Source organism: Aythya marila (genome assembly GCF_965140915.1).
Source record: "Aythya marila genome assembly, chromosome: 9".
Classification (NCBI taxonomy): Eukaryota; Metazoa; Chordata; class Aves; order Anseriformes; family Anatidae; genus Aythya; species Aythya marila.
In genome coordinates this window covers 25,495,512-25,514,553 of record NC_139050.1, presented here as the reverse complement: position 1 = coordinate 25,514,553, position 19,042 = coordinate 25,495,512, and the positions used below count along the sequence as shown (strand labels likewise).

General features: G+C 41.7%; 1 protein-coding gene and 1 long non-coding RNA gene across 5 annotated transcripts in view; one reads left to right on the top strand and one right to left on the bottom strand.

Moving 5' to 3' along the window:
• Positions 1-2,823: 2,823 nt before the first annotated feature.
• LOC309881619 overlaps positions 2,824-19,042 on the bottom strand; it is a 51,607-nt gene continuing 35,388 nt past the window's right edge. Inside the window, exon 3 of the long non-coding RNA XR_014318163.1 lies at positions 2,824-2,992. This is a non-coding gene — a long non-coding RNA (uncharacterized lncRNA). The remainder of the gene's footprint in view (positions 2,993-19,042) is intronic.
• Positions 11,373-19,042, top strand: part of MME (membrane metalloendopeptidase) — a 38,263-nt gene continuing 30,593 nt past the window's right edge. Inside the window, exons 1-3 of one of the 4 annotated variants that reach the window (XM_082767774.1) lie at positions 11,373-11,498; positions 14,902-15,071; positions 16,506-16,541. In XM_082767774.1, the coding sequence (XP_082623900.1) occupies positions 14,912-15,071; positions 16,506-16,541 (196 nt within the window). In that variant the 5' untranslated portion in view covers positions 11,373-11,498; positions 14,902-14,911. Of the gene's footprint in view, positions 11,499-11,698; positions 12,177-13,536; positions 14,222-14,535; positions 14,692-14,901; positions 15,072-16,505; positions 16,542-19,042 lie in introns of those variants that run through there. The other 3 variants (XM_082767772.1, XM_082767775.1, XM_082767773.1) reach the window with 3 other exon arrangements.

Genomic DNA, 19,042 nt, shown 5'->3' with positions numbered 1-19,042 from the left:
TTTCAGAGCATCCATTTCATCACAGGCATTACTCTGTTTCAAATAACTTCCATTTCAATCCAGTCAATGATATTTCCCTATACTATTATATATGTTCATCTCACATTTAGTCAAAATACACCATTTCAGCAGGTCACATCAGAAATGAAATAAACTAAACAAAAATTCCTAGTAACAACAGCAACTGATTAATAAGGAACCAGTATGTTCACAGGGCCCTATTTAAACCCATTTTCCAGTGCATTAAGACAGGAAAGAATTTATTAGACAGACCAGATTTTTCCAAAAGCACATCAATTATTTATGAGTTTGAGTTCCAATGGAAAGTAGGTGGGAACTGTGCTACAAATGGCTCCAGCTCTAGAGAATACAAATGCTCATTGAATATACCATCAGGTAACGATAGAAAATTCTTCATAAGACACAAGATCCAGAAACGTTAAGTTCTTCTTGGAAAGAAATAATTCTAGTAGGTTATATTGTATAAATGGTATCCAGAAAAAAAAAATAGTGGAAGCATACACTATGTTAAAAGCATAGTATTTCAGACCTTCTTGCATTCTTTTTACTGTAAAAAAGCAACTAGCCCAAGTGAGAGTATCTTAGAAAAATGCAGCAACATTGCTCGCATGCAGAGATACAATCAAAGACAGGTTTTCAGATGGATATCATGCTAAATGTGAAGGAAATACACTGAAACTCACTGTAACCAGTATTTTCAAACTTAAAAATTTTGTTTTCAGTACTTCTGTGCAATCAGCTTTTGATGACTTCAAGGACACCTCTGCCCATCTACCACTTATTTGAATGTTAGCTTGGCTTCCTGTGTCCTGAATTTATTATACAGAGCCCTTGCAGAATTTCACGAGGAGTAGAATGGAGAAAGGCTTCTTCTGTCAAGAATAAAATATTAGCATTTCAGAACAAAGGATAACAATGACTATGTTTCCAAAAGTGTACAAGCTTCCATTTGCTTCAGTCTTGTATCTTATTTTGGCCATCATTAGAGAAGACTATTAGAATTTAAAAAGGATATGTGCCAGGAGCTCCTTTTACCACAGTATTTTTTAAGTTATTACTGATAGATCATCTGATTGGCCCCAGGCAAGTCATGATTTCACAGCAGGCTGTTAATGCACTTTTCCATTAAATCAGAAACACAAAAACAAAGCAGGTCACAGCTTAACAAAATGAACTGTACAATTACATTTGTTACACAAGCATATATTTTGACTGAAATTTTCTATATGTATTTTTTCAGCTGCAATAAACACAGTAAACATTTTCATTAATTTTATTTTAACAAAACTTACTCATAGAAAGCCAGTGGTGTCATCTCCTCAGGCATTTCTTATTTAATCAGGCTGTTCTTATACCAGCATCTGAACTCTTTAAATTTAGCAAATGGTCCAGGGAGGTAAACTTAAAACTTCAGAGCTTCCAAAAGAACTTCAGAACTTTTAAAGTTTCAAACGTTCAAAGTCTTTTGAGTCTTAGCTGCAATCGTGTGGGAGAAACATAGCTCAAAGATGAACAACACTGAATTGCATCTGTTCCTGAGCCTTACCAACATCAGAGAAACCCCTCTTCTCATTGTTTTCAAAGCTTTCTATGCATCTCAGCTCAAACAAATGAATTTTATGTGCATTTTTATTTTATTAGAACCTCATACAAAATACTAATTATTATTATTATGCTGGAAAACCATACTGTGCTCCTCTACCATAAGATAAGAAGAAATTTTAAAACAAAATATCACTTGTTTATACCTTTAAAATAACTAACGCTGGAATTCATCTTAACAAAGCTATGAATAGTTTAAATGGAGAACAGCTAATTCAAATTTCTAATCTCCTAAAACGCTGCAAGCAGAAAAAGCTAATTTTTAAATCTCAAACCAATTTGGACTGTTCTCTCTAATTGCTATTAAATCATATGAAAGATTAAACTTTTGTTTTAATCATAAAGCATCTTAGCATTTTTATCCTTTGATCTCCACATAACTGAAACATCATGACCTCTACCTCAGCAGTGGCTTTGTTATAACTGTGATAGGCTTCGTTCTCTCAAGCCTTAAATATGTTAGCAATTGGAAAGCTGTAGCCAATATCACCACTGTCACAGATTGTTTCAGTGTTTATGTGAACTCTAGCAAGTTTCCTCCAGTGAGTACAAGGCTCATTGTGGACAAAATAAATAAATAAATAAAAATCGACCATGTTAGTATACATTTAGGTCTTGTCTTACACACAGTTCTACATAGTTGATCTTATAAAATATATAGCATCGATCCATTTATCATTCCAACAGAATCAACCCTCTTCACACTTCATCGGCTTCTTAAGAAACCAATATCCACATCAAAAAATGTTTAAAAGAATAAAATAAAATCTTAAGAGAAAAGGTAAATAGCTTTTCTTTATCACCATCATTCCATACCAACTAGGATGATCATCCAGGATATCTGCAGTTAGGCTGTTCAAGACACAGGAGGCTGTTCCAAAGGTGTTTCACAGAATGTGATAGACAAAAACTGGGAAAACAGGACTATTTACATTCATATGAATTTTATTTTGTCTCAGCAATCTCTATTGGAACAGAATATTATTTACTTAAGAGAAGCAAATACTGAACTGTAACCAAAAATTAATAATGATGGCACCAGCATACATGAGAACAAACAAATTTTGTCTCAGGTGAAAAAAGATTTTTATATCAGAAGTCTTTTTTAGTTTTAACATGGCATTCCCTGGGGGGCTATCCCACCGAATGAGAGGGAATAATAACACACTTCTGGAATGGGTTTGGTGCTGCAGCCAGATTCTCCATTCTCACTTCCGCCTGAGTCACTTGCTGATTCCCCAGGCTTCCACACAGCTGGGTGTCACATTATTTTGGCTGGGAGTTGTACTTGCACAGTTGGTACCACCTGCTGTAAATTCTTCAGTCCTTGTTATCTCTGCAGCAGCTCTTGGCCTTTCAAAAGCTAATTCTGTGAAGAAAGAGGAAAGGACAGTTTGTGCTTGATGTTTAAACAGCAATTTTATTTTCAGAAACTCTTCAGATTAATAGTTTTGATTATATTTTAAGAACTCACAGCATGACATAATGAACTATCAACTCCTGCTGCTGCTATCAGTTAAAGAAAGCCAAACTCCACGCTGTTAGGTTGGATGATCGGTGGTACAAACCTAATGTAGTGCCAAAGACTGCAGTGGAACTGCTTTACCTGCAGGTAACAAAGCTACTCTGAAGTTGTGTAAATGAGAGAATAAAAGTTCATTGTAGCTCTCTGTATAAAGAGCAAGCTGTTAGGCACAAGGCAGGCTGTAGTACATTTCTGTTATCTCACCACTCGGAACAGTCAGCATTTTTTAGAAACATGTTTTTAGCACTGAGGATGCCATCAGTCAGGTAATTAGGGAAGTAACAGAGACAGCAGTCAGAGTAGTTACAGGAACAGATGAATTTATATTCCTTAACAAGATGTAATCAAGCTCACTGTAACTGCAGGACATGAGTATTACACAGGGCTGAACAAATTAAGTATCTATGAGCACATTCAGATTGCTGCTGTCAGGAGATAGGGGTATGGACTCAAACCACTTTGAGAGATGAAGGTATACTTTACGGTTAAGAGAAAATCTGAATTCAAGCAAACCAAATTTCACAAGTCAAACCCACTGCTAACCCCAAAGTAGATCCAAACAGCTCAAATTTAAAGAAAGTTCTGCACTCACTTAGCTGTACAGGTGACTGGACCCAATTTAATACTGTGTAGTATTTACAGGGTAATCACTGAACGAAGAAGAAACTCATTACTCTTTGGGCATCTTTAACCTGGTAAAAGAAACAGCAGCATTATGCTACTGTGAGAAAACTGACCACTTGTTCTGTGCCTTTCCATTCCCCTTCCTCCACCTTGTCCAAAGTTTAACCAGATGCACTGAGAGGTGGAGAAGGGGGAGGAAGGTATTGTGGTTATATGTAGTTTGCCCTTTCTTTGTGGAAAGTAAGTAACAACAAAAAAGTTAGTATCTATCCTGAGAGTCCAAGTAGCTACGGGTAAGAATAAACCGTTACTTCATAATTATATCACTTGGCATTTAACAGATACGATCTGATCTCCTCAAAAGATAGAGGTGTAATGCCTCAGAATCGTATTAATGGCAAACAGGTTGGATTATGGAAAGCAAATACTTTATGATTTTTTATTTAAATACAATTATATATTCTAGGATCAGAAAGTAGTACTAGTCATATATACCTACAGTATGATACACATATAATGCCTGTTTAATGTGTATTTTAACATTCATGTACCATTAAATATGCAAATAAGGTCTCAGAGAAAACACGTTATATGGTTTAAAGTAGCCATGTGTTACCACGATAGATTTTTTTTTCCAAAATGTATCCCTGCATTAAAATTATAAAATCCTTGAAACTTTTCCTTCTTCTTTGCAAAACAGGCATTTTTCTACTCCTTATCTCTCAGTCTTGTGTGTATTTAGAGACATCCTAGTTCAGAATCTTTCCCTGCCTAAATAGGTGGTGTCTTTAAAACTTCTTAAGGAATTTAATAGGTCTGGAAACACTTAGTAGGCTACTAAATCCGTCTGCAAATCCTAGTAAATTCTCAAACTGCCCATTCTCACAGGGATACATGGCCTAATTACAAATCCATTAAACACTGAGTTCAAGGGTTTGCTTTAACCCTGAAATTACTTGATCTGCCTTACACTAATAGCTTCTGTGAAACAGAGTATTTAAAAAAAAAAAAAAAAAAAAAAAAAAAGACATCCAATAGGAAAATAAAGTGAAAAGAGGCTCAGAGAGTAAGGTAACTAAACATATGAGAAAAGTAAATGGAAACTGAAAACACTATGTAGTAAGGGAACAAACTCAGATTCAGGGGAAGACTTTCAGCTAAAGAAAGGAAAAAAAAAAAAAAAAAGGATATCACTTGCGTTGTGTAAGCTATTTTTAGCCAAGTGTAAGTAAACCAAGTGAAAATAGTAAGCTGTTGATGCCATGCCACCCCTCTACACAATACAGGACCAGTTCTTTGTCTCTGCACTCATGTTTCCCAGAGGTAGGGTGCTTCATCAGGGGCCAGACCCAGCCTCTGTAAGTGTCCAGCTATCACTGCAGAACTCCACCAGAGGCATGATGATGCCTTTTAAGCTGAACGTAGAGCAGGTATTTGCTTTCATTGTAGGTACTGTGTTTTATGCGTGCTCAGACATCTGCTACTGTGCTTATGCAGCTAAATACCACACACAAGCACCTAACTAAAGGGCAAGATCTTTCAGGGCTGAATGATATCCTATGACTTGACCTCACAGTTACAGTTATTAGAAGCTTTGCCACGGGCTTCAGTGAAGGCAAGACGAGTCCTCGCTGAAACAATTAATAGAGATTTATTTGCCCACTTTCAGACTCATGCACGCCAAAGTTTTGCTCCTCCGTATTTCAAGGCACTCCACAAAAGCTACTGTATCTCACTGTGTTCTGACAGTCCAGAGTCAGGATGTTAGTTCTTTTCCTCCCCGTTTTCTATACAGTGCTTGTGTTATGCCTTGTACTTTGCCATTCGTGATTAAGAAAAGACCAAAAAGAGACATTTAAGTAATGGACTTTGTTCAGATTATCTCTTTGTCCAGAGATGTGGAGCCAGCTAATCTGTGACAGAACTTATTTTTCTTGCAGACTATTTGCTTTTGTCGTTCAGATGGGGAAAAGAAACTTTAATTTAGGATGCAAACAGCAAGAAAGAAAACTGACTACTAATTTCCTGCTGTGCCAGGCAAGGTGAGGTTACTTACTGTTGTGATGGATTGTTTTCCAGTGACCTAGACAATATTTATGAATATTTTTAATCTCTCATCCTAAATTTAGACATTTCTTTCCTCTCACTTTAAATACCTTCCAGCCTTAATAATCCTCTTGATTATAACTGTACTCAACACTCTGAGCAAACATGGCCTTCAGTGTTTAGTATGTTTATTAGGTTTGCAGTATGTCAACGGCTCATCTTTTTAACATAATATGACAATGAGAAGAATCACACCCTTTGGCATGGTGTAACCTGATTAGTGGCTGTACCAGTCTGACATTTTTCCACCCTACTGAGAAAACACATACTCCAGCATCCGTTCTTCAAAGAGTTCATCTCTCCTGATAAAAGGCTGCCCGTCTGTAAACAATCAAATGTGGTCAACACACAATACAGATGTGCAGTACTTCAGCAGTGTGCCATCCTATACATGACACCCATGAGCTTGCCAGGGTGCTACTATATTCAAGCATCCACATTAAAAAGGCTCATTTAAGACTTTACATGGTATCACTCAAAATTTCTAGTGCTAAATGCAAGGCCAATTATTGTCCTTCAGACCACTTCAGACCACTTAATCTGTTCTGTTCCTGGATATTATGAAAACAGCAGTCTGTCTTTCCCGAGTACCACACATAAGTTTTCTTCACCTGTCAGTGCTTTTATACCTTGGATCTGAATCAGAGCAGTTCCAGGCAGCACTGAGCCAGCACTCGGGTAAGGTATTCTAAGAGTACCGCTATCACAACAGGGACATTTCAGCAGACACATACCCTTACAAAATTCACCAGAGCTTGGAGAACACACTTGATTTGAACCTTGGAGGAATCCAAAACAGCCCTCTGTTTTCTTTTTCAATAGAAGTACTTATTTGCACAAATCTGTTCCAAATCATGTACCCTCTGTCACCAGGATAGGACCTTTTGTAAACTCACCCCGTGCCTTCCAGTCTGAAGCCTGAGTAAGGCTGGTAAAATAACACTTCCTAGATGGCCAAGGCATATGTGGACTACAGAAAAGATCAAAACAAACAAACAAATAACAACAAAACTAACAAACAACCACACACCGCCAAGACCTGTGTTCCTGTATTTTGTGGGCTGAACTTTAATTATCTTGTACAGACTCACCAAGATTTAAAATTCTGCTTCAAACAGTACCACAGTCCAATATATTATTAGCCTTCAATCATTATTTAGTAGAATCTAGCTTCTTTCATTTAGCCTGGAGAAATACAAGGCATTCGTATGCTTTTCAAGTTTTTATATCAAAGTATTCTCCACCATCACGGTCTGCATGTATCTCCCTGTCCACAGTTTGCTCTCTGCCTGCTACTGCTGTTGGCATCTCCTGTAGGAGCACACCCTCGGCACGCCCCGCACCGCCCGACCCACACAGGCCCCATCTCTTGGTGCCTGCCTCCACTTCCCTGCCCTGGGGGCTCCTGGCATTATCCAGCTCTTTGAGAAAGGCAGACAGGAAATTACCAGCCCTGAGGCCTGAGAATAATAAAGATGATGTAAATTCTAACAAAACAAAAACCCAAGTTTAAGCTTTTGAGGTGATGCAAGCAGCTAACTTCTCCAAAACACAAGTGTTTATGTTTAAACATGAAATACACCCTCACGAACAAACACAAATGGGCAAGTAGGGTGGGTGGTTATTTTCCTATCAGCAATGACGCTGTGCTGATTACTTACCAGGACTGACTCCCAAGGCACATTCCCCACAGCCCCACAACCACACCACATTTAAGCGCACCCAAGGCAGAGCCACCCTGCTGAGGGGCGACCCGCAGGGCCCTGCTCCTGTACCGTGGTGCATCCAGAGCCCTCCTCTGACAGGGGAGAACAGCCACAGGAGTCACTGAGCTTTGCTGCTCAGGGTGCCTTGGCCACCTCTGCCTCAGCCTCCACCTCATCGGCCTTCCAGAAGGTTCGGGTGCAGCACGGCATGAGGTGCGAGCTGCCTGTGCCTTGGCAGAGGCAGCGCTGCCTCCTCCTCAGTGCCACGCCGCCGCTGCCCTTTCCTTGCTGCTGAGCACAGCTTGCAGCAGCCAGAGCAGTCACGCAGCTCGCCAGCAGCCAGGCCATGCCAGTGGCTCCCTGGGGTAAGCGTGGCCGAAGGGCACCACAAGGGAGATGCTGAGAGGAGCCCAGAGCATCACTGGCGCTGCATCTGGGGGGCTGCCACGCTTGGAAGCCCAAGCACTGGCAACTACTTGGAAACATCATGTGCTATTGGCAGCGTACACGCTGTACATCCGTAGTAGTCTCTGCTCCAGTAGCTGCTGGACTGAAGGCCTCTCTGTGCTTGTACGCTTTTCGCAAAGCTGTGGTTTTGAAGTGAGCCGGAAAAGCCCAAGTGTGACTGAGCTTTGCAAAGTCATACTTGAACTGTGCAGGAAACATGGTAATTAACTCCTCCAAATCCTGTCTCTTACCTCTTGCTTCTGCACATACATTATTAATAATTTTCATGTGTTAGCAAGTATCACATACAGTCTTGCATCATTTTATTTTTTACCCACTTCTTCCACAAAAAACACTCACCATTTTCCAGTACCACAACTATGATCACCAGTGTGGTGGGATCCCAGGATCCCCAAAAGCCTATTAGACTTTATTAATTGAAGCATTGTGTTTGGCTTTTAGGCAGGCTCAAAAATAGCAAAAAAAAGCACTGCTTTTTGGACAAACATTTTTTTCAGGCTTGTGAACACCTGCAAATCAGTTACGGTACAAAGACTGTCATCTACAAAGACAAAGCTTTGTAATACAATACAATTAGACCTGAATAATTTAGGCACTGAAGCATACATGTAAGGCCTAGGCTGTTTACTTTCCTAAATGAAAAATCACCCAGACTTGGATTCATTATAAATGTACCCAAAGAACCCTGCGTATATTCCCAGTGTGTTAGACTTTGGCATCTACATTCTCCCACAGCCCCACCGCGCTCACTGTGCCCCAGACCAGGGACAGAAGGCAGGAGATTTTCCATTTTCTTTTGCTGCCTACAACATCAGACTTGATAGGGAGAAGAATGTAACAGGATTAGGATGGGCCGTCACAGTCACATAGGCAGCATTAAAGTTGGCAGCTGTCTGCTTCTTGAACGTTGACTTTGTTACTTCGGGAAAGTGAGCTTTCCCAAAAGGAAATACAACGAGTATCATCAACTCTGTTTCACAGCAATGTAAATGAGTCCTAACTTCCTAAGTGTCATCCAGAGGTCATATTGAGAATAAGGTCTTACTGCTGTCAGTTATTGTGACGCAGTTTGTTTTGCTCCAGGCCGGACAGTGCATTTTGTGCGTTGTTCCAAACTACCCGTGGGCACAGTTTTTGGAGAAGCAATCTTCTCTAGCCACTGATTTTTAGGAGGCAGTAGTACCACTATGTCATCTTAAGCTAGTATTGACCAGAAACCTTTATTTTTCAAAGACACTGATTTAATGACATTGTGCTGATTCATTGTTTTTTTTTGTTTGTTTGTTTGTTTCTAACTCTAAATCATCCACTGAGTATTATTTGTCTCTATAAATTCACCATATATTTGTTTTAACTTGGTGGTTGTCCATCAGAAGTACAGAGAACTGTCGGCAGTAGCACCAGACTCCATTAAACTTATCCCTGAAGGACAGACCCGCACACTCTTAATCCTGCTTTTTTTCACTGAAAGCAGGAAGATTACTTAAGCATAAGATAACTCAAAAGGGTCATAAGGACAAACCATTTATTATCATCTCTAAGTGTGAGGGTTTCATTATGTTTTCAATTTTGGTGTGAGCTTTCTGTTGTAGGTTTGGGGGGTGTTTTTATTTTTTTTCTCATCCTTGTGAAATTATAATACTAGAAAGATGACAAAGTTGAATAAGAAGAAAGAAAATACTTAGAATTTGACAGTAATTAATGCAAGCTGTGATGTGCTCTTTGGTTCATCTTGGCATGAGGGTGTACCTTATCAATGCACAGAGTATTTCCATTAATAGAACAAGGCTGTACATCTTCTCTTATCTCTAAACTCAGAGGGCATACAAAATAATCACATACACTCCTGATCTCAGCTAGGAATTTGCAGAAGCTGCTCACAGGCAGAGCCTGAAGGTCACTGGAAGAAGGAGCTCAGTGTGTACACCACCTACCAAAAGCACTCCAGGCAGCCGAGGTGCACCTCGGTGGGTGGCAGGAGGACAGCCCCACGAGCCAAGGAGCGCATGCGTTCGCAGGGAGCTGTCAGCAGTGGGCAGCTGAAGGGCCAGCCTGCAGCAGGAGCGGTGTGGCTGTGCTGACCCGGAGATTTTCCAGCTCTATCGTAGGCTTACAACATCGTCTGCGAGTACAAGCTTCCTCTTACTCTGGTTGTCCATGGGAGCACAGATAATGGGTTTTAGACAGGATACTACACTATTTACTTTGTGGGAGTTTTCCCTAAAGGAGGCCCACACAGCAATTGCAGTACTTGAATCACAGGTCACACCTCCTTTAGCCTTCAGATGTACCGATGTCCGACTGCTTTTCCAAGCACGAGGTTCTCCAGGAGTGGAAACTCTCACACTGTATGTCAGGCATGCTAGCCCTATTGGACTATTAAAAGATTTCCAGTCGAGTGTCTCCCTTTTCTCTCCCTTTGTGGTGAATAAGGCAGGTTTTTGGTTTACCTAAAGATTCTGAAAGAAGTCCTTTTGTTGCCATTTTAGTTGTCTGTCCACACACATTACCCTCTGCCTGTCCAGCTTTGCTGTAATTAGGGCCGTACAATAGTCCTTAATGACTCATCTGCCCTTGCATTGATTGGTGAGATTTTGCACTGGTTGTGTTGGGGTGACTTGAAGGCAGCAGGTAATGTCAGGACTGACCTGCAGGAGCAGATGGCTTCTTCGAGTAACTGGAGTGGGACTCTGCAAGAATTAATGCAGGAAAGGCTGCAGGTGAGATGCTTACATTAATTTAAACACTGATTCTGGAAATGATAGAACCAGCATTTTCCCCACTCTTAACTGTAAGAAAATGCAATGTTTCTGTTCTCTAGACTTTTTCTCTTGCCTACTCTGGGTACTTACTATTGCCTTTTCTGTTCAGGGAATAAACCCTTTTTTTTTTTTTTTGTTCTTGTTTCTTCTTCATATGCTCATTTTACAAAAGTGCTCCATTTTCACCTGTTCTGTTCTGCTGGTACCTGGTTGCCCTCCCCTCTTCATTGCATGTGCTCCGTGGATTACTTGCTGTGCGGTTCCAGCAAGAAGCCACTTCTCAGTTTCCACTTTCCTAAGAGCAGGGGAAGGTTGCCTCTCCCAAGCAGTGGATGTTGCAGCGTGTATAACCGGTGATAAAAGGTTTCAGAAATTTCAGCTGCCGCTCCTGCCTTAGAGGCAATATAGATGCCTTTAGGAAGGCAGCAGAAGGGAGCAGGGTATCTGGTTCGAGCGAGAGGAGCGGCAGCACCTCACCCTGCTTCTTCTGGCGTCTGCCTGTTCATTAGTAAAAATGAAACTATTCGCACGAAACTTAGTAAGAAGGAAACGGGTATCTTTTGATATCGTCTGCCTGATAAATCTGACGGGAGCTCAGAGCTGCCTCTCCGGGCACCGACTCGCAGCCGCCTCCCTCGCCAGCAGAATTCCTTGGGTGAGCGAGGACCTCGGATCCTGCGGAGGGTACGTGCCGCCGGGAACTTGGCAGAGGCACCGAGCGCGCACGGGAGCGAGCCCCGCGGCCGTGCAGCCGCTCGCCCAGCCCTCCCCCCTAGCAGCGGCCGGGGCCGGCAGCGGGGCGCCGCGGGGGCTCCCCCGGGGCTCCCCCGGGCCGCCGATGGGGCAGCCCCGTCCCGGGCCGCGTGGGTCGCGCCACCCGCCCGCGGCCGCATCCTTCCCCCCTCGGCTCCACCGCCGCGCCCGGGGGAGGCTCGGCGAGGTGAAGAGCTCGGCTCGGTGCTGCCGGGGCGGGGGGGAGCCTGCTCGCTTGTTTCCTGCCCCACCGCGTGCTTATGAGCGCGAAGAGGAAGGAGCCTCCCGGTCACCCGCACAACCGCTCGGCGGCCACACCACGGCTCCTCCGCTGCGGGGCGGCGGGCAGCGGGGAGAGCCCCCGGGCTTTGATGTCCCGGCGATGCCGGCGCCCCGCGTCCCCGCCGCTGCCCGCGGGCGAGCCGGGCGCTGAGCCCCGCCGCCGGCCGCCCGGAGCCCCGACGGCCTGAGCCTGCCTTCAGCCGGACCTCTGCTGCCCCGCTGCCGCCCCTCCGCTGCCCACCGCGGCCCCGGGGCTCCCCTCGCCGCCGCAGCCTCCCGGGGATGCCCGTGGCGACCCCGCGGCCGGACCCCTCCAAGCGGCGCCCGGTGAGTGCGGGACGGGGCGGGCGGAGCGGGCGCCCCGCGGGGGGCTCGGCCTGGCCCGGTGGGAGCACGGAGCCCCCCGGCGGGGCTCGGGGCTCGGCTCCCCGGCCGGCAGCAGCCCCGGGGCCGCGGTACGGACCTGGCGGCCCCTCCCCGCCCGCGGCCCCTCCCGCCGGGCCCGGGGCGCCCCCCGGCGGCCGCCGATGCCCCCATCCCCTGCGGCACAGCGCCCCGAGGGCTGCCCGCCGCCCCTTGGAGCCTGGGGGCACAAAGGGGCCGGGTGGGTCGGGGATGTGCTCTCTTGGCTCCCCTGAGAGCCAGCTGTGCCACCGCTCAGCTTCAAACGTGCGCGTCCCCAAAGGAAAAGATGGCTAATTAATCCCCCGTGCCACCTAGACCAGAGTAATTTCGGCTGTCTCTTGTATCTAAGCCTTAGCTGGTAGAGGGAATCACAGGAGCACTAAGGGAAATGTAAGAAAACCATAATACCTAACCTTCGATCTGCTTAAATTATTCCTACACTTTTGCTGCGCTTGCAATTAGCGCAGAAAGAAGCTTTTACCTGGTGGTCCCTGATGCAGACGGGATAAGTTCTCTAAATAACCAGAGGTAAAACTGAGTCAGTGGGATGCCTTTAACCATGAGGAACACTCCTGCAGGAACAGAAAGATTAGCTCACTTGGAAAAACTTAGCTGACTGCAAGGAACATATTAGCACATGAAAGGTACAGGAGTTCTTGCTGCCCTAATAAACCGTGTTTTCAGCGCTTTAAAGACACTTTCAGAGGCAGAAGGCAAACATCACTTCTTACATTAGGCTCCAAGTATTCAGAGGGTTCTGGGAACCAGTCAGCCCTCAGTCAATAGAAATAACATTTTCTGCTGCTTTATATGATCAAAGTGAGAAGGGTATCACGGTTAACGTGTTTTTACATTACCTACAAATTTCTAGCTCACAGTTAATGAAGGGCAAGTTTCTGTGCATAGCTCTCACTTGTGCACGGTTCTGGGGGATTTCAATCCTATGTCTCAAGAAACCATTTGCTGATTTGGCCAAAAACCTACTCTTCAGAGAAAAATAGAAGCCCATGAGGAAAGTGGAAGTGGCTGAAATAGTGCCTATAGATGTGGAAAGGCAGAGGCAGGGCAGACCTTGCGGGACGCCAGCCTCCAGAGCTACAGAAGACCCCTGATCCTGGCACTGCTGGTCACTTCCCGCATCTTGATGTCACCAGGCAGTAGTGACAGAGGTGGGGATGAGACACTCCAATAAAATGTTTTCTCGTTCATTTAGATAAACAGTGTTAGAGTGATAGTGTCCAAGGATCCACTGAACCAGGTATTGCATAAACACGTGGAACACAAAGTCTCTGTTTACTTAGGTCCATGATACTGAATTATTTAATATTTTTGATTTATTCATAAGCATACACACTTTAGTGACACGTTATTGCAGAGGAGGAGCTAGCTTGTGAGGTGGGCATGAAAAGGGAGGAAGAGATCTTTGAAACCGAGGAACAGAAATCAGATAGAAACAGAAGGTGCTGAGAAGAAAAGACTGGATATCTGAAAGACTGTAGCAGCTTGAAGAGACAAAGATGAATTCAAGCCAGCAATGCACAACTTGAAACAGCTTCAAATAATTGAAGTACAAGTCTTGGGCTTGGATGGATGCAGAAGCTGAGAGGGGTTCCCTTACTGCTGTTACTGCTGCTTACAAAGAGTGGGAGGAAAAGGGTGTGAGGAATACAAGAGGATCTCCAGGAAATGCTGCAAATAGAAGCTGTCAAGTTTTCATCGTGAGATACAGACAAGAGCAGCATTGCTGTATGTATAGCAATACGAATCTCTGCCAGCAAAGAAAATGACCTGGCCCTAAGCAAATGGGAGTACACGAAGAGAGGGAGCAAAGAATTATACAACAGCAGTGCTGCAAAAGGTAGCCAGGTGATCTTAAAGAGCGACAGAAATGCAATCTTAAAAGCTACGGCTGCATACACATTCCACGAGTGAGGATGAGTCTGGTCACACTCCCACCGGTTTTGCATGTACGTACCGCAGTTACTTCTAACTTACAGTGTTCTAACCTCAAACGAGAGGACTTGGTTGCACTTCTTTAAAGATCACTGTAAAGAGTCATTATCTTCAGTGTGAGAGTGACAAGCTCCCAGCAGAGCCTGAGTATTTATTTTTTTATTTTTCGCTATTTTTAGTGACAGCTGTAAAGCTGTAGTCAAGAATTGCTTACACTATATTTTAAAAGATGACAGCGAAGCACAATGGCATATTTTGACCTTTGGCAGCAGATAAGTAATTGGCAGATTAAGTTAATTTTTATTCAAGCAGGGAGACTTGCTTTTGCTTGCTTGTGAACTCCTGTACCATCATACAAGATTAAACTACGTGGGTAAGGTTCAAAAATAGGGTTTGGTTTGTTGGCCTTCCCTCTCTGTTTGGTGGCCTCTTCACGTGAAGGAGCACCACTCTTCTGTTCTCCATTAATGACAAGTAGTACATGGTACGTACCGTGTGTGTGTGTGTGTGTTTGTGTATGACAAAAGGATGTCATTTTTAATTTCATGACTTACTAGAAATGTTACAAATAAGCTCTGTGCAAGTGTGAAAATTCACCCAGGAAACATCTTTGTTACTGTGCAGTTGAGGAGCCAATTTCAAGACCTATGATTCAGCATAAGTCCTCCAGAGAATTTTCCTTTTTCCTTTTCAGACACTAGGTTATGGGCAAGTCAGAAAGCCAGATGGATATAACTGAAATGAATACTCCAAAACCAAAGAAGAAACTGCGATGGAGTGGCCTGGAAATAGGGCTAACTGTTGTAGTGATCCTGCTAGCTATTGTAGCAATCACAATGATAGTTCTGTATGCAACTTATGATGGTGAGTACACTTAAAGTGTCTTTCAATGTACAAATACATACTAATGTAAAAGTATTTTAAGAAATTATGCAAAGTGCTTTATCAGATAGAATTCAGCTGTTCATATTGTAAAAAATACTGAATATTCAATATATTAAAATGTTGTATTAGGAAAGCCTACGTTGCATGGTATATATAACTGCTAGACAGAAAACATTAAGAAAAAATGTTAAATGGTCAGCTTAGAAGTATTTGCCTGGTAGTGGAAGACTGTACCTTGCCCACTGTATAAAATTAAATGATTAATAACAGCTACACCATAATTGTATCTCATACATATGTGATTAACCATATGACACAATTACATGAAATGTAAAGCTGCATCCCCACTCATTATTGCTGGGCACTGACACAAAATTGCTGTTTTTCCAACTAGGACTCTGTAAGTTAATTTGTTCATGCAAAGTTGTGGTAAACACAAACCATCTGCTTGTTCTGTCCTAGCAATATTTCTGTTTGTAATTAATGCTTCAGTAAGCAGAAAAATACAAAATACAATGCTTCTGAAGAAAACCAAACTACAATGGTTCCTCTATATTCCTGTATATGTACAAAAATCTATTTTTTTTCCTTTCGCAAGCTATTGCTGCAAAAATTCTTAATGTGTATAGTCATATAAAAAGGTTTTGTGATTCACTAGTCATACCAAAATATTTGAAAATAGTTCAGGCAGAAGTATTCTGATAATTTTTGGAAAAGACAATGCAAGGAAGCTCAGAATTCCTTTTTGTGTCAAATTAAAATGTTTCATTACAGCACTAATGAATTGCTTTGTTTCATTTTAAAGTACTTAATAATTTTAATTTGAACCTTTTATTATAGTATCATCTGATTATGGAATGGCAAAATGCCATTTTGAAATGAAAAACAAAAAATGTTGTATTTCTGAAGTCTCAGAAGGAAGTATCTTTATGTTCTGGAACCTTTTGTTTTGTTTAAAAGGCTTCAGAGTGAATGTCTCAGAATTTTTGTATAATTCCTTCAAAATGTTTTTGTCTTTGTTGGGAGTTGCTAAATATAAACTGACTTTGCAACTCTCTTCAGCATGTGTTCTATCTTTCCTCCAAACTTATTCTTTTTTCTTTTTTTTTTTTCTTTGTAAAAATAGTATTTTTACCATCTCTGATTGATTGATAGAGTATTTTCTTCTTTCTACAAAAATTCTGCATGATGGGTGACTAGCACTGAGTGACCCTAAAGGGATGAAGGTAATGGTATTTTTAGAACCTGATCCTATAAATATTCACTTTCTGAATATATGGTGTCCTTTATCTTACTGTACACTGCAGTTAAATGCAATTTCTAAGGTGACTGTCCATGGAAGTAAAAATTACAGAAGCTTTTATTACATTGACATTCAGTAGAAATTAAAAGTATGATTATATCCTTTTTTAGATGGGATTTGCAAGACATCAGACTGTATAAAATCAGGTAAGGATGAAAATATATACCCTTTATACACATTTATGTACTTATATATATATATATAACCACATAATTTTCCCAGCTAACTGCAGTCAAATATGGCACATTGAGGCATGAGATCTGCTAACCCAAATTTTTTTCTTAGCATATTTCTTCTACAGATGTAAAATCCTGTGATGTGATTTGTCAGATCTTATAAAGTCATTGGGGTCAGGCTAGTTCAAGAGGTAGAAACAGACTCTCCAAGGAATGCTGCTAAGGATTACTTCAGGATTCTGGGGAGGCAACCAGTGTATCTAATGAGTTATAATCTATATACTTAAGTTTTAGCTGTGGGGCTATACCTAAAATAAGATAAAAACAGATGCAAAAGCAATGACGCCAAAATAGAATGCTTCTGACCATATCATAATCTGCAGCATTAGGATGTGTTTCTGCCTAGCAAGGGTCAATTACCAGAAGCACCTAAAAATCTGTCTGGTCTATTACACTGTTGTAGCAATGATGTCTTTGTTTTGCTTACAACAAAGGAAGCAGTTAGGACAAGGAGGCCCCCACATGATGTTCAGATGTGTTAGCCATTACAGAACTGTAATTCAGCTCCGAATACTGCATCTGAGTGTAAATTATTTTGAATGCATAGCTCTAAGCAAAGTTTGGAGTGACCAGCTTGAATTTTAAAGTGTTAGATTATTTAACTGAGCCAGGATTTCCCTGTCCCACCATGGTATAATTCATTTAAGGCAGAAGTTGATATAGAAGTGCTGGGCCTCCTCTAAACCTATATGATCATTAAATTCTTTAAATGGGAGTGTTGATAAGGAATTACTCACAGAAAAGACCAATTCAGTTAGGTGGTCACTAGAATGAGTGAATTCTTGGCTCCAGAATCAGAATGCTGCGAACCACGGGTCCAGAATGGTTAGCTAGCGGCTGCTCAAGCTTTCAGTGCTCAAAGAATTCAAAACAGAGTTCAAAAAGTTTTTCAGAACTGTATCATTTAATAACAAAATTAATCAACTATAGTTAAAAAAAAAAAAAAAAAAACCTCCTTAAACAAGAGAAATAAACTGTGTTTTTTGCTCCTAAATCTTACTGGGATGAATCCATAACTGTAATGCTAGTTCAAATCAGGATTCTGTTCCACGTTTAATTTGGGATCTCCTTCCAGACCATGTAGGATAACAGACAGCCAAGTTAAATACACATAGAAAGCAGGAAGTATTAACCTTCAGGAAATACAATTAGGTATAGGCATTAAGTGAAATGGTAATGCCTTACACCAGAATTGGCCAATACTGTGATTTTTTTCCCCGATGTATTTCAAAATTTTGCAATAGGAACAAGCTACTGAAAAAGGATAAAGTGGAGATACTGACAGAATTTATAGTACATTTAATAGAGGAGCTTCAAATAAATGACCAGAAGAAAAAATGCAATGAAAATTCAATTGGTTATATACAGAGTGGAATATGAGTAACTGCATGATAACGTTATCAAAGTTTGTGAGATCTATTGCAGTGTGGCATTTAAAGTTACCTTGTAATTTGTATATCTGAACATTTTTTGAATATGCTGACAAACTCTGCTAACCTTCCTGAGCTCAAACAGCACAGAATGATGGGAATAGGGAATTCTTATCTCTCATATAAATTTCACCTAGATAAGCACATAGTGTTTCTCCCATATCCTCCCCAGGTCACTGGTTGTTATGCCAGCTTTTATTACTTTATTTGTAAGCTGTTAAAGCAACAACTGGCAGTCATGAGTACTACAATAAAATTAATCATTAAAAGTAATTGAGAAGGCTCTACATTATTCAGTCACAGTTAGGAAGTCAAATAAAGAAGTGAGAATGGGAATCAACCCAAACACTGGTTCATCAAAGCAATACTGAGGATGAAGGAAAAGTGTACTGTGTATTAACTTTAAAAAACAAAATATTCATCAGTCTCACACTTAACCATTTACAGGGCAAAAATGTCTCAATGTACAGCCTTGAACTTATCAGAAATCTCCCCTGGGTACAAGTATCAACTCATAAATAACTTAGAGCATGTTTAGGATTCTGTCCAACATAAGTGGTCCCACTTCCCCTTCAAAGGGGCAATTCACATGTCGACACCAAGCATATGCTTCAAGGCTTCATTGATAACAAAATTACATCAGATGTTGGCTTCAAATGTAACTTTCTTTAGCCAGCTGAAGATCCCAAGAAAAGCAGGTGGGAAAAATAAAAGCCAGTAATATAAATACTACAGGCTGCCTACACCTCTTGTTTCCACCGGCATAAGAGACAAGGAAAATATTGAAAATACTGGAGAAATAACTATAAATATTTGACTCACCCATGTGGGAGGAATGAACACTTATAATCACAAGCCTCACCATTTACTAAAAATAATGTCTGAAAAACGGGAAGGATATGCAGTATTTTGGCAAATCCGATGTCTCACTAGCTGTTGCTTGACTCCTATCATCTCTCCTTCCCTTAGTGCTAGCATACT